At 65.5% G+C, this 15,243-nt stretch overlaps 2 protein-coding genes across 2 annotated transcripts in view; both read right to left on the bottom strand.

The window, feature by feature from the left end:
- Nucleotides 1-2,233, bottom strand: part of BIN3 (bridging integrator 3) — a 40,981-nt gene extending 38,748 nt beyond the window's left edge. Inside the window, exon 1 of the mRNA XM_076358980.1 lies at nucleotides 2,199-2,233. Coding sequence (XP_076215095.1) covers nucleotides 2,199-2,206 — 8 coding nt within the window. The 5' untranslated portion in view covers nucleotides 2,207-2,233. The remainder of the gene's footprint in view (nucleotides 1-2,198) is intronic.
- A 6,389-nt stretch (nucleotides 2,234-8,622) lies between these two features.
- Nucleotides 8,623-12,452, bottom strand: EGR3 (early growth response 3). Its single transcript, XM_076358921.1, is given in 4 exon segments — nucleotides 8,623-9,264; nucleotides 9,267-9,680; nucleotides 10,749-10,906; nucleotides 12,431-12,452. Coding segments are annotated over 3 exon segments (1,197 nt in total). The 5' UTR covers nucleotides 10,903-10,906; nucleotides 12,431-12,452; the 3' UTR covers nucleotides 8,623-8,635.
- Nucleotides 12,453-15,243: the final 2,791 nt, after the last annotated feature.

The raw sequence follows: 15,243 nt of genomic DNA, 5'->3' as shown, positions 1-15,243 counted from the left end.
CGCTTCCCCAGCATGATCTGCAGGGACAGAGCTGAAGATGAAGCTCCATCCTCTTGATCGGCCGCGACAGCCCACCCCTGCAAAAAGGGGTTTTAATCAACGCTGCCCCGGGTCCCAACGGTGCCCGTTGCCGGAGCGAGACACACGCGCAAACTAAGCAAACACGCTCTGCTGCACAAAGCAACCTCCCGCCCCGCCGGGCTGGAACAAAGCTCGCCCCCTCCGCGGGGACGGCAGAGCAAGCGGCATCGGGGCCGGACATGTTTTACGCTGACGTTTGAGGAGCAGGGCACGACCCCGGCACAAGCGGCTCCCCCTCCACCCCCACCCCGCCCCGGCACGCACGCCGGCATTTGTTACCGCTGCCGGTGGGAGCGTAACCCCTCGCTGCGGCGGCGAGGCGGACGTCACGCCGAGCCCGTCCCTGCCAGCCGGGCGCTGAACTCCGGCCCCCCCCGTGAATAGGGCGATTCATCCGGGGCGGGCGGCTGCGCGAATTATCAGCCAGGAGGGTTGGCAGGGCCGGCCGGCCGGGCAGGCCGAACTGAGAGCGATTGTGTCTCTGACACGCCGCCGAAACCCCGCGGGGTCCGAGCCCCTCGCGTTCGCGCGTAAGCGGAGCCACGACACGCCGAAGGACTGACGCTGCTGGAGAAGAAAGAGGAGACTCAGACTTCAGCGGAGTCCCCCCCCCCTCCTTCCAGCAATGACCTTTTATTCCTCCCCAGCAAAAGGCGAAAACACCCGATCTCTCGGCGAAAGCCACGTGTATTGGAGGGAAGCCACCAGACGCCATAAGCTACGGTCCCCAGGCGAGGTCCCCGGGAGCAGCGTGGCCGGCCGGACGCTGGAAAGCGCAGAGGGGAAGCGTTGCCGCTCTGCACCCAAATTTTTCTACATCCACCACGTGAAGGGAATATTCATTTCTTACGTTTTCGGCTCTGCGGCTCCTCCCGGACCAGGAGAGCGGAGCAGGTCTCTTCCACCGGCTGGAGCTTTCCGAAAGCAGCCCCCAGGCCATGCTGCCCGCAGAGCTCACGAGGGCAGCCCGGGCAAAAGGCGGCTCTGAGACCCTCGTTAACCAACGCCGTCTATAACCATGGCTGCTCTGAGATGAGTAAAGCAGAACAAAAACGAACCCGGTGGATAAGTGTGTATTTTTAACCAAAAAGCCCCATTTCAATAGGTGCCCGTGCGCGGGTCATTACATTGTTGAAGTATGTTTCCAGACCACAACTTCCCCCACTCCCAACCCAAAAAAACCTTCAATTTTCACCGCGCGCCTGCCCTGGCAAACTCAACGTGAGAACGCCGGGCAAGGGGAAGGCCTTTTTCTCCTTAAACCATCACACCCTTCGCCTCTCGTAAGGGTGCTGGCTCTACGGGACTGTCCGGGACGAGAAATCGCGCGCGGCCGTCAGGAACCATTTCTAATACGATTAGTTTAAATAAACGGAGGGGAGAGGCGCAGAAGCAGCACGCCAAAGGCACCGCGGTATCCGAACCGAGCTCTTCGCAAGGCCGATTCAAACATACGTGGGGACTCTTTTTTCTTTTTCCTTTTTTTTTTTTTTTAAACAAAAAAGCTTTACTTTAATGGAGCCGAAGGCAGTTTTACAGCGTTTCAGACTCACGGACCCGCCGGGATCAGAGGGGACCTTCGGGGACACCCCCCCCTCGCCTCCCCGCACCCAGCCCTTCGCCCCGCAGCAGCGGCCGGGCGCGGGGCAGCGAGCCCGGCTGCGGGGAGGCGGGGGACGACGGTCAAGGGGCTCGGCCTGTGCTCCCCCTTACCGGGATGGAGGCCGGGCCCGCCGCGGCCTGGGGAGGGACGGGCAGCTGCTGCCGGGGGCACGGGCGAGGGGGCCCTCCGGGTGCACACCCCTGAGACACCCCTTTACCGTACGTGTTGCCTACAGACGGAGCTTCGGGGCGGCTACACCGGGGCCAAGCCCGGCCAGCGCCGGGACCCGCTCCGGGGCGCCCCCCCCCCCACTAGGCCGCCAGCCCCGGCCGGCGCCCGCGGTGAGAAACCGGGGCCTGGCGGGCCGAGCGCCTCAGCGGGCCGGGCCGGGCCCCGGGGGTGATGGCGAGCCCCAGGCCGGGGCCCGGGGGTCCCGCGGCGGCGGTGCGGAGCGGAGCGGAGCGCGGAGCGGAGCGCGGCGCGGCCGGGCCGGGCCCGGGGGTCCCGCACTCACCAGCTCATGGTCCCCCGCCGCCCCGCGCCGCTCCCGGAAGTGCCGCCGCCTTCGCCCCGCCCCTTCCGGCAGCGCCGCCACAGGGCGGGAGGAGGTTGGGGGGGGGGGGGGGGGGGGGAGCGTTGACCCGGCGCGTGCCGCGCCGGGGGTGACGTCAGGGAGGGGCGTGACGTCACGGGGCAGGGCAGGGGGCCCGGAGCTGTGTCCGGAGAGGAAAGCGGGGAGAAAACGCTTAAAATCCTCCGGTTTCAGTGCAGACCCTGGGAACGGGGCGGGGGGTGCTGGAGTAAAACCACCGCGGCCCCCCAAAACCGGGAGCACCGGGGGTGGGCGAGGGCGCGGGGTGCTTGGGAGCGCCCTAGGGTGGGCGAGGGCGCGGGGAGGGGATGCCGGGAGCATCCCGGAGGTGGGCGAGGGCGCGGGGTGCTTGGGAGCGCCCTAGGGTGGGCGAGGGCGTGGGGAGGGGATGCCCGGGAGCATCCCGGAGGTGGGCGAGGGCGCGGGGTGCTTGGGAGCGCCCTAGGGTGGGCGAGGGCGTGGGGAGGGGATGCCCGGGAGCATCCCTGGGGTGGGCGAGGGCGTGAGCACGGGGTGCCTGGGAGCACCCTGGGGTGGGCGAGGGCGCAGGGAGGGCATGCCCAGGAGCACCCTGGGGTGGGCGAGGGCATGGGGAGGGGCAGGGCTGCCCCAGCCGAGGAGGTCCGAGGGAAGAGCAGCAGGGACGTGCGGCACATTTGGAAGGGCAGGAGCACCCAGTTTTGGGGAGAGCCCCCCCAAATCCGGCTCCAGGAGGCTGGGCAGGGGCGGGTGGGGCAGCGAAGCCGTTTTGGAGACCAAAAAACCCCCCTGTCTTCAGCACCGTCCCCGGCAGCCGCCATCAGCCACCGCCAGCCGTGACCCCGGGGACGGCGGGATGAAGCAAAACACCCCCCCGAGCTCCGGGTGCCCTCGGACCCCCAGTGCCAGCCCGGGGCGACGTCCCCGGTGGGGGGCCGGGGGGGGGGGGGGGAGCGGGCTTGGTCCCGTTGACACCAGGCTGGCGACGGCACATGCCATCGCACGGGGCCGAGGGGAGGAGGCCCGGGACGGGCGCCAGGGGTGGCTTTGGCTTTATCAATTAGCAGGTGGAGGTAAACAGCGCGGTAATTACAGCCAGGGAGGATGATGCTAAACTGGGAAGGTGTTACTGACACCGGTGAGGACAGGGGATTAGCCGAAAAGGAGCCAGGCGGAGGGCAGACCTGGGCGGGCAACCAGTGGGGACGGCGCCCGGGGCGGCACAGAGCCCAAGCACCCATTTTAGGTGCCGCACGGGTCGGCAGCACCGGGGCGGGGAGGGGCGGTGGAGAGGGGAGGTTGCAAGGCGGCGTGGTGGCAGAGTGGAAAGGAATCGATTTTTGGGGTGCCGAGGTGTGGGCAGGGTGGGGAGGAAGAGGAAGGATGGGGCGAAGCTGGTGCCAGGAAGGGTTTGCCGGCGGTTCCCGCTGCCTGCTGGGACACGCTGCTGCTCCTGGCCACCGTCCCCACCGTGATGCCCCAGGCCGGCACCTCGGGACGCGGGGGACACGGCAAGGAAGGGCTGGAGGCAGAGCTGGGACAAGCGGGTCCTGGCATCTGGGCGTCCCGATGGCCACGGGGCTCAGGGAGCATCTTCCACGGAGAGACTGCCCCGCGTGTCACCCCGGCCTGGGCACGTGCTGGGGGGGGGGGGGGGCGAGTCTGGGCCTTTCCTCCAAAACACTCTGCCAAGAGCAGAGGGTCAGACCTGCCACCCTGGCCAGGGACAGGGAGGAAGGTGGGGACGGATCCACGCGGCACCGGCGCAGGGCAGGAGATGAGGGTTGGGCGATCCAGAAACCATCCAGACCTTCTGCAGAAGATGTCTCCTGCCAGGGCAGCAGGAGAGGCTGAGCCGGTGGCCGGAGGCTGAGATCAGGGAGGGGTCGCACCAGCATCTGTGGCATCAAGATCTACCAGCTGCTAACCAGGAGCTTCTGGGTGCGGGTCCTCGTCGCTCCCCACCCCGGGGACGGGGTCTCAGCTCTTGGTGCTCTTCCTCAGAAGCATATCCCATCCCGTGGAGAGCTCTTGGGTTTCAACAACAGCTTCAACAAAGCCCCGAAGACCCTCAGCAGAGAGGAGCGAGGTGTTGGTGGCCTCCTCGGGAACCCAGAGCCGCCGTCGAGAAGGGAGAGGCGGCAAGTTGTGTTGAGCTGGTACGTGACTGGCAAGCCCTTCCCTCCTCCCCAGAACACAGATAGCCCAGAACGGGGATGGAAAGTGCCGTGTTTCCGTAGCAACCAACATTTTCGTGCAAGGTGCTGCACGCACTCCACGTGCTTTGCCACCCAAGGGTGCTCCTCACCTTCCTGCTCCGCGCAGGGGGGATCCTGCCAGGCGGGACGCCTGCTCCCGGGTGGCAGAGTGGGTCCCCAGCCTGGCACTGGGGCCACGATGCCCCGCTGACGCCTGGTGGGCTCCTTCCCTCCTCCTCCTTGCCCGCAGCGAAGGAGCCCAAAGCGTTGGAGCAACGTTGGGTGGCTCCTCACTGTGGCGCGGTGATGCCGGCGTGGCATCTCCCGGCAGCCTTTGCCATGCCACCGTCTGCCCCTGCCCAGCATCTCCAACATCTTCCAGCACAAGCCACCAGTGGAGACAGGCGTAACCGCCACCGCAGCACCCTCAGATGATGCTGGGGGCCGCCGCGGCTCTCCCCGCACCGTCAGCTGTGTCCATGGCAGCTCCGGCTCCTACCCATCCACCTCGGCTTGTCCGGGCCGCGCAAGGGGACACCGGCAGCTCCAAAACCAACACACAGCCCCTGATCGCCGCGGGACCTCTGAGATCGCTCAGAGCACCGAGGGAAGGGCAGCCCCGGCTCACCCCGACCCTGCGCCACAGACGGCAGGCCCTGCCACCCCTCCTGCCCCACGCCGAATCCGGCAGCCGCTCTGGCCTCGTCTTCATGGTCACCGAAGGCTCAACCACCCGGGAATCCACTCGGGGACGCGGGACCCCACCCGGCGCAGCGCCCATGCGCTCCAGAGCCGATTCCCCCCAATGCCACGAGATGCCGTCCCTGGCTGGGCCAGGCGTGCCCCGAGTCACTGGGCAGCCGTCCCGGGCACCGTCTGCGCCCGGGTTCTCCCCGAAATTAAAGCCTCTCCAAGCCAGGGAGCTCAGCAAAACCCCAGGGATGGGCAGAGCTGCCCTGGCCTGGCAGGAGCAGCAGCTTCTCCGGGGCCCGGCTGCGGATGCAAATCAAAAGGCAGGAAATTTGACGGCGGTGCCGGTGCCTCCACACCCCGGGAACACCGGGACAGACCCGCGGTGCCAACGCCAGCCGCCAGCACCGCCGGCGAGCCCTGGGGAACGGGGAAGCTTGCGGGATGCTCGACCGCTCCGGTCATGCTCCAGCCCAGCAGAGCCCAACCCGCGCGGACCAAGGGACCCCCAGACCCTCAGCATCCTCCAGCCTTCCCCTCCAGCACGATCCCAGCTCCAGCAGAGCCAGGGCTCCAGCCCCGTCCCGGGGGAAGGAGTGAACCATCGCGGGCCACCACCCGTGCGCCCGCTTCAGATATCCAAGTGCCTCGTCCTGCTCCTTCTCCCGTCAGTCCCTCGTGCCCGTACAAGCGCCAGCTCTGAAACCCAGCGGGTTATTTTTAACCCGAGCAACCCAGCCCGGCAAAAATCCCCTCTCCGCTCTGTACCTGGGGTGATTTGGCCGGCGAAAGGCGCGGGGGCGTTACTGGCTGAATCCTCTTTCGCCCACCGTTATCCGACAGACGCAACCCGTCGAAAGCCGCCGGCAAAATGGTGACGGGGTCAAGGCGGCGCCGACGGCATGAGCAGGGAAAAATAAGACGCAAGGTCAAGGGCAAACCAAGGACGTGGCGGTTTGGGGTGGGGGTTGGGGGGCTGCAGGGCACACCCCGTCCCCGTGCGGCCGGGAAAAGGGGGGGACACGAGGACGGAGCCGGTCGCCTTCGGGGTCACCCAGCGTCCTGGCCAGCTGGTCTCGCCACGCCGTCCTGCGAACAGAACTGAAGGAGAGGGGGGGCTGAGAAAAGGTTGGGTTATTTTAAAAAAAAAAAAAAAAAAAAATCACACCAAAAGAAAAAAAAATTTAAGAAAATACAACACTAGGAAAAAAAAAATGTACAAACAGGTTTCAAAGTCGCCCGTAAAGAGGCACAGTGCCCACCGTCCTACACATTTCAAGCCATTTTAACATCCCCCTTACATATTAGAGACTTGGTTTTTTTTTTTCCCAAACCAATATAGATCTTTTTTAAGCAAGGTAAAATAAAGATATTTACTACAGATTTTGATTGTCAGCAAACACAATATATTTACTGCATTAGCATTTGCTCACAGTGCAAATGGTACAACAATACATCAGTTCAATATTTCTGATTTTTTCCCTTAAAAATGCTGTATGCATTAACTATCATATTTGCATTACAACATGACAAATGAGCAAATGAAATGTGTGTGAAAATTATCACCTTTTCACAATATCAAGCATAATTTTTTTTTTTTTAACCTTAGTATAAGGTACTATAAATCCAAGAAATAAAAACATCCACAAAATATATTACATCTGGTATGATTTTTTTTTTTTTCTCTAAGTACTCAACTTTATACAAAAGTCTTTCAAAAAATATCATTCCCTTAGGTTTGTGTGGTTAAACCTGATTGTGGGTTTTTTTTTTGTTCCTTTCGGTTCACATAAATTAGACTGCATTCTTTCTCTTCTCTTTATTTTTTGTACGTTTTTAATGGTTTTTTTTTCACATGCAGACATCAAACCTGGATAGCACGACCTTTTGGCAACAAAGATTTTTTTTTTTTTAAGTCATTATTATTTTTGCTTAGTTTAGCTTAAATGTCTGAGCACAGTTTTATTAAAACAAAAGAAGAAAAAAATCAGAGCAGTCATGCAATGACATGCACATACCAGAAGGAGAAAGAAAAAAAATAAAATAAAATAGAGGACTGATTGATTTTTCTCCTCCGTAGTTGGTTGGTTGTTTTAAAGTGACCAAATAAAATAAAATAAAAATATCTCACATTATAAAAAGTATTCAGCAAAATACTGGGGGTTTTTTTTCTGCATTTCTGTAAAGAATTTCCCTTCTGCTGGGGGGAAAAAAAAAAAAAAAAGAGAAAAAAAAAAAAGAAAAGAAAAAACAAACCCAAAAGCTGCTGCCGGGACATCGCTCCCCGCCGCCCCCCGAAGTTGCGGGGGACCCGCAGAGCCGCCCCCCGCCCCGCCAGCCCGGCCTGGGGGGGCCCGAGCCCGCTTACCTCCGCCGCGGGGAACCGGTGCTTGGGGCGGGGGGGGGGGACTAGGGGGGAAGGGAGGCACAGGGGCCGGATCCAGGCCCGGCGAGGCAGAGGGGAGCCGGCTCGACTCCATCCATCCATCCCCAGCCGGACGGGCCGGATCCAGGCGAGCCCAGCCCCCGGGGAACCGGGCGGGTCGGATCCGGGAGGGCCCGATCCTGCCCAGCCCAGCCCCGGGGAGGCGGGCGGGTCGGATCCGGGTACCTGGGATCCAGGTCAGCCGGGATCCCGGGGATCTGCGACCCGGGCAGCCCGGATCCGGGCCAAGCTGGGTGCGGGCGGCCGGGATCCGGGAGATGCGGGGTGCGGGCGGCCGGGATCCGGGCAGGCTGGAGCCGAGAGCGCCGGATCCGGGCAATCCGGGTCTGGGCAATCCGGGTCTGGGCAATCCGGGTCTGGGCAATCCGGGCGCGGGCGGCCGGGATCCGGGCAGCGCGGATAATCCGGGTGCGGGCAGCGGGGATCCGGGCACCGGGGTGCGGGCAGCGGGGATCCGGGTGAGCCGGGTCCGGGCAAGGAGGGTACGGGCAGCCCGGACCCGGGCAGTGCAGGTCCGGGCAGCCGGGATCCGGGCAGCGCGGGTCGGGGCAATCCGGTGCGGGCAGCCGGGATCCGGGCAGCGCGGGTGCGGGCAATCCGAGTGCGGGCAGCCCAGATGCGGGCAGTGCGGGTGCGGGCAATCCGAGTGCGGGCAGCCCGGAGCCGGGCAGTGCGGGTGCGGGCAATCCGGGTGCGGGCAGCCCGGAGCCGGGCAGTGCGGGTGCGGGCAATCCGAGTGCGGGCAGCCCAGATGCGGGCAGCGCGGGTGCGGGCAATCCGGGTGCGGGCAGCCCGGAGCCGGGCAGTGCAGGTCCGGGCAGTCTGGATCCAGGCGGTGCGGGTCCTGTCGATCCAAGTGCAGGCAGGATCCGGGCGCGGGCAGCCTGGACCCGCTCAATCCGGGTGCGGGCAGAGTGGACCCGTGCAGCGTGGCCCCCGGCATCCTGAACCCAGAGGGCGAGGCCACCCCGGGGCCCCCCCGGAGTGATGCGGTGCAGAGGGCAGGGGAGGAGAGGGGGTGCCGCCGCACCGCCCCCCGCGGTCCCTCAAGCGCACGTGGTGACGGCGGGGGCGAGGGCGACGGGGGGCGAGGTGGCGGCGGCGGCGGCGGCGGCGGGAGGCGCGGCGGGGGGCTGCCCGGCCGAGCCCTTCTCGGCCTTCTTCTCCTTCTGCTTGAGGTGGATCTTGGCGTGCCGCTTGCGCTCGTCGGAGCGGGCAAACTTGCGGCCGCAGAACTCGCAGGCGAAGGGTTTCTCGCCAGTGTGGGTGCGAATGTGGGTGGTGAGGTGGTCGCTGCGGCTGAAGCTCCGCATGCAGATGCGGCACTGGAAGGGCTTGTGGCCTGTGTGGATGCGGAGGTGGCGGGTGAGCTCGTCGGAACGGGAGAAGCGACGGTCGCAACCCTCGGCGGGGCAGGCGTGGGGCCGCTCGTGGAGCGGCGTCTTGCTGGGCCGGTTGGGATACTTGCGGGGTCGGATGGGCTTGAGCGTGAGGGGCGGCTGCGGCAGCCCCCCGAAACCCGGGTGGATCTGCTTGTCCTTGAAGGCCTTGATGGTCTCCAGCGGGGTGATGGGGGGCGGGTTGACGCGGATGGGGTCCAAGCTCTGGAAGGGTTTGTGCTCCGTGATGGTGCCCATGTCGTTGGGGTGGTGGTAGAGGTTATAGTCTGGGATCATGGGAAGAGGTTGCTGTCCAAGGCGGGCTTGGCCGCCTGGTAATCCTGGGGGGAGTAGGTGAGGCCGGGGTTGCTCTGGGGGTCGTGGAAGGAGACGGGCTCCGGGTAGAGGTCACTGCAGGAGGAGTAGGGCGGCAGCGCGGGGTACATCTGGTCCACCTCGCCCTGCGGCGGCCCCATGCTGCCCGCCGAGCTCTGCGTGCTGGTGAGCGCGCCCGAGGATGGCGGCACCCCCAGGATGCCCGCGCTCATCAGGCTGATGATGTTGTCCTGGCACCAGTTGGAGGGCGAGTCGAAAGCGAATTTCCCCAGGTAGGTGACAGTCTTGTTGCCCGGGGCGGGTTGAAAAGTCCCCGAATAGGAGGACAGTTCCTGGCCGGCCTTTTCGTTCGCTAAGCCAATGTCCATAACATTATCTGCAAAGTGCGAGAGAAGCGGGGCAGGGTGAGCCGGGAGGGCCGCGTCGCCCCGGGGGGGGCACCGGGGAAGCACCGGGGAGCGGGGATGCGCCGGGCCCCCCCGCCCCGCTCCCTCCTACCCCTCGCTGCTTTCCCCCCCCCCCCCCTCCCCGCTCCGCTCTCCGCGTACTGCGGCGCTGGCTGCCGAGGGTCCCGGCGATGCGGGGCCGGGCTGCCGCCCCCGCGGGGAGCGGACCCGGGCTGCCCCGGCGGGGGGCGCGGGGGGGGGGACACACACACACACACACGCCGCCGCCGCCCCGCAGGTGGGGCCGGGGGAAGGAGGTACCTGCGGCTACAGGTAGGCTTCCTCCCCGTCCAGCCCCCGGCAGCGCTGGGCACTCCGCGGAGCCGGCTGCGGCCGCCGACGCCGTTACCGACTCGCCGCCTTCCCTGCGCCGAGCCCCGGCGAGGAGAAACACGGGGGTGGGGGGGTGGTATTTTAGCCCGGCGAGGCTCCGGGTGGGAGCGGGAACACGCGGGGCGGCCCCCCCCGCCCTCGGCGCTCACCTGTGCCCCCCATATGTGTGTGTGTGTGTGTCCCCCAGCCCCGCGCTCCGGGAAAGTCGGCGCCGCGTCCCGGGGAGCCCACGCTGCCGCCGCCGCTGCGGGGTGGTGGTGGTGGGGGGGGGGTGGTGGGGGGCGGCCGCCACGGCCACGCGCGTCCGCGGCACCTCCGCACCCGCGCGGATCCCGGCGCGGGCGGGTGGCCCCTCCGCGCCGCGGGGGCCCGGCCGTTCTCCCCCCCGCCCCGGGTCCTCCTCCCCACGGAGCCCGGCCGCCGTCCCCGTACCTGCGGCGGCGGCTCGGCAGCAGCGCTCGGCAGAGCCCTGCAGCGATCGCGCGGAGACACGGCGAGGAAAGGGGTGGGTGGGTGCGGGGGGGGGGACGCTCCCCAGCCCCAGCGCTTCCCTTCTCTCCGAGGCTCCATGACACCCTACCCACAGCGTCCTCCTCCTCGCCCCACCGGCTCCCCCCCCCCCCCCCCGCCTCCCTTCTCCCCATTTTCCTTCCCCCCCCCTTTACCTGCAGCCATCTGGTTGTAGTGAGCCACCGAGTCGTTGCTGCTGGAGAAGATATTCAAAGAGTTGGGGATCTCCTCTGGGTACAGATTGTCAGGCAATTGGTTCATCAAAGTGTTCATGGTCCCCGGCAGCTTCTCCAGTAGTTTGCCTGTCATAGCACTGGAGGAAAAGGCTGGTTCAACGTGGCTCCGAGCTCAGCTCCCGAGGAAACAACATCCGAGTGGCAAATCCGTGCGAGGGAAATCATGCAAGAGAAAAAGTTGGGGCGGGGGCGGGGGGGGGGCCGGGGAGGAGGAGGAGGGGGGGGGGGGGAGCCGGGGGTGGCCGCGGAGGAGGGGGCGCGGGGGGGGTGCGGTCCTCCGTGGGTCCCTGGTGGTGTTTCCTCGAGGGGGAGGGGGCGATCTGGCTGGCAGATGTGGTTGTAGAAGCGGGTGGGAGGATTTAACCCCTCCTCTCTCCCTCGCTCGCTCCCGCTCCCCGTCCCCGTCCCCGTCCCCTTCCCCGTCCCCGCTCCCTCCCGCGCTCGGCTCCGCTCGCAGGTTCCCTCGCTGCCGCCCGACTGCTCCGCCGGGGACTCCGCAGCCCATTTATCCGGGCGGCGGGAGCGCTCCGTGACGTAGCTGCCCATATATGGACAGACAAAGCCGAGCCGAGGCCGAGACGTCACAATGGAAGCTCCGCACAATGGAACATTAGAAAGCAGGAAGCGGGGCCGGCGCGCGCGGGGACGGGCAACGGGGAGCGCGGTACGGGGCACCGGGCACCGGACACCCTGCACCGGGCACCCTGCACCGGACACCCTGCACCGGGCACGGGGCACCCTGCACCGGGCACCCTGCACCGGACACCCTGCACCGGGCACCGGGCACCCTGCACCGGGCACCCTGCACCGGACACCCTGCACCGGGCACCGGGCACCCTGCACCGGGCACGGGGCACCCTGCACCGGACACCCCGCACCGGGCACCGGGCGGGGGTCTCCCCCTCCGCACTCACACCCCACTCGCCGAGCGATGCCGTCCCCCCCCGGGGAGGGCAGGCGGCGGCGGCGGCTCCAGCCCTCCCTGCCCGGATCGCTCCCCCCCACCGCCACCCCGGGAAGGAGCGGGGGCGCGGGGCAGCCCGCCCCTGCCGTGCCTGTCCCTGCGTCCTCCCCCGGGGATGCTCAGAGACAGGCATCATTACCTGGAGGTGTTATCCGTCCCCCCCCCCGCTCCCTGGAGAGCAGGAGCGGGCGGGGGGGAACGGGAACCGGCCACAAACCCCATCCCGCAGCCCAGGAGAAGCGGGAATGGGAGATGTGCGGGGGAAACCACAGCGCCAGGCAGAGCCTGGAGTTTGGTGGGAAGGAGAGGGTCAGCGGGGAAGGTGCTGGAGCTGCAGAAGCCTAAAAACTCCCTCCCTAGCTAGTGGTGACAGAGGAGATGGCTTCGCACCGAGCTGCCCCCTCCCCATGCCCCGGGTCCGATGGAGAACAGTGCTTTGAATACTTTAAAACAGGTAACACTTGTTGGTCGCCTGTGATTTTAACCTCACCTCCCCCCCTTTAAAAGTTTGGCACTTCCAAGGCGTCAGTAATTAGGTGGTTTCGTGCTAAGTGTGCCAACTGATGCTATCTTTAAAACCCTCCGAGTTATATAGCAAATGTATGGAAAAATGCTGTGTTGCAATAGCTCCACTTACCCAATTCCTGCAGGGCCGGCTTTGCAATGGGAGTGAAATCCGTGCTACGGGAGTGCTGCAGCTGGAGGAGACCGGGCACTCGCTGCCGGCTGCGGGGGGGGGGGGGGGGGGGGGGGCGCGGGGGAGGGCTGGGGAGGAGGGTGCCGGTGCTGCGAGGCCCGGGGACTTTCGCCCTGCGGTGCCAGCAGCCTCTCGGTTTGGGGTGTGGGGTGGGTGTGGGGGATGCTGCGGTGCGCAGGGGGGGGAGGGAGCGTGTACCGAGAGTGGGGGGAGAGCGAGCCCCCATGGTGGCCTGTTTGTGAGTGCGGGAGGGGGGGATGTGTGGTGGCCCGTGTGCTCTATCCACTTCAGGGCCCTCCATCCACTTCAAGGCCCCCCATCCACTGCAGCCCCCCCATCCATTGCAGCGGCGCCTATCCACCGCGGGACCCCGCTTTCATTAGAAGCACCCCCACCCTGCGCGGAGCACCCCCCCCCCCTCCTTCGCAGGGCCCCCCCATCCCTTCCAGCCCCCCTCCATCCGTTGCACCCTTATCACCCCCCCATCCTTTGCAGGGCACTCCCCTTCTTTTGCACCCCCCCTTCTATTTACACCCCCCCCCCATTCCCACCTCCCTCGAGTGCACCCTTCTAGACGCAGCCCCCCCTCCTCCCCCCCCCCCCCCCCCCAGATACAGCCCACACCCAGCGCACCCCCCGCCCGTGGCCCGGCGCGGCCCGGGGGAGCGCGGCGGCGGCGGCGGCGGCGGCGGGGGGGGGGGAGAGCGGGAGCGGGAGCGGGGCGGCGGCGGGCGGGCGGCCGAGGGGAAGCGCCATACAAGGTCTGGATCCGGCCCCGCCTCCGCTGCCTTCTTTGGCGGCCGGTTCCGGCGCCCCCGGCGCTGGGGAGGCGCGGGGCTGCGCGGCGGGGCGCGGAGGGGCGCGGAGCGGGACCCACCGCCCGCACCCCCTGGGCAGCACCGCCCCGACCTGGGGTGGTGGTGGGGGGGTGTCCCGCCGAGCCCCCCCCCCCCCCCCCAACCTTCCCCGTCAGCTCATTCCCACGGTCGGAGCGCGGCCGCATCCGCGGTGCTGGGGATGCTGCGTGTCCCCCGCTGCCTCCCCGGCTCCCGCGGCCCCCCGCGGGCACCGGCAGCCCCACGCAGGTCAGAGCAGGGCGCCCCCCCCCCCCGCCAAAACCGAGCCACCCTTCCTCGACCACCAAGTGCGTCCGGCAACACCACCACCACCACCAGCACCACCGCTCCTCTCCAGTTCCTCCAAATTTTATAGTGGAGGGGGTGAGGGTTTGCTCGGCCTTACCGGCAGGCACCGGCGAGGCTTGCGTTGGGAATTGCTGCGCCGGAACAAGCAGGCACTGGCCCGGCTCCTCGCCCCGCAACGGAGCAGCCCGACATGCCAGCGGGTGCCAGGCAGCCCAGCCCCGCGTTTGGCTCCTACCGACCCGGGGTGGGTATCTGCCCCCTGCGCCGTGGGCGGAGGGGTGACGGTGCCACGGGTGCGTGAACGTGCACCCGTATCCCGCCCCCCCCCCCCCCCAGCACCCCGAGTGGCACCTGCTCCCCGCCGGGAACGCAGCTGTGCCCCGCCGAATCTGGCCAGCTGGGGCTGCGGGTGCAGCGATAACGCCCCAACCCCTCGCGGCAGGGTTTGAGCCTGGCTCAGAGCTCCTGAGTCATAAGGGCCCAGTTTACACAAGGAGCTGGGCTAGGAGGGAGGCACGCCGCTAAACCCAGCCTGTGAGAACGGCCTAATCCCACACGGACACCGTCTCGGTTACTAATAGTGGTTTGATGCCAGTTGATGGGGAACGGCCTTAAGCCAAAATAAACTGAGGCAGCCTTAGACTGGCATGAAAACGGCCGCGTGGGGGTTGGACTGGCTTAGTTACAGCTCAGCTTAATGGGTCGGAGCGTCCCGAGCAGAGTAGTTCACCCAAAGGGAGCAGAAAAAAAAAACCTCACCTGGGATGCTCTGAATGGTTTTAAACTACAGCTTGGCTTGGACGGAGCCTGCAGCCGAGAGCTTTCACTTAATTTGGTCATCCCACACGCCTGTCTCTTAGGCCATGCGAACCCCATCCTGAGTCTCAGTAACGTGAATAATCATTGCTGGCATCGGTGATTTCGTAGCATGGATCTGTGTGCGTGAAATGCTGCGGTCACTTCCTCAAAGCCAATGCAGAGTGTCCCACACCACCATTGTTTCCCACCCCTGCGTTTCAAAAGCTCCTCGTGTCAGTAAAGCGAGGAAGGCAGAGCTGGCCGAGCCTCCGGCTTGGCCCCTGAACCGGCTGCTTCGTTAACCCCAAAGATAACGGGAGGAATCATAGAATCATAGAATAGAATCATTGAGGTTGGAAAAGACCTCTAAGATCATCGAGTCCAACCGTCAACCTAACACCCCCATGCCCACTAAACCATGTCCCTAAGCGCCTCATCTACACGTCTTTTAAAAACCTCCAGGGATGGGGACTCCACCACTTCCCTGGGCAGCCTGTTCCAATGTTTCACCACTCTTTCAGTAAAGAAATTTTTCCTTACATCCAATCTAAACCTCCCCAATAATGTCGGAATGTGAGGAATAATGCCGTGACGCCCCGACAGCGCGGGCGAGCCCAACCTCCCCTGCCCCTGGCACCCATCTCCGTCCCCCTGCGCCTCGGCTCTCTGCGCAGAGGTTGGGACAAGCCCTGGCATTATTTAACTGTGTCCCAGCCGGGTTCAGTCCCCGTTATACCCACACCAAGAAAGTGCTGGCAGCTTCCCTTTAGCAAAAAAGCAAACGCAGCCGCTCATGCGAGCGCCGAGAGC

Source organism: Aptenodytes patagonicus, chromosome 24, assembly GCF_965638725.1.
Source record: "Aptenodytes patagonicus chromosome 24, bAptPat1.pri.cur, whole genome shotgun sequence".
In the NCBI taxonomy this organism is placed as follows: Eukaryota; Metazoa; Chordata; class Aves; order Sphenisciformes; family Spheniscidae; genus Aptenodytes; species Aptenodytes patagonicus.
The sequence above is the reverse complement of the archived record's forward strand: the minus strand, read 5'-3'. Positions and strand labels throughout refer to the sequence as shown.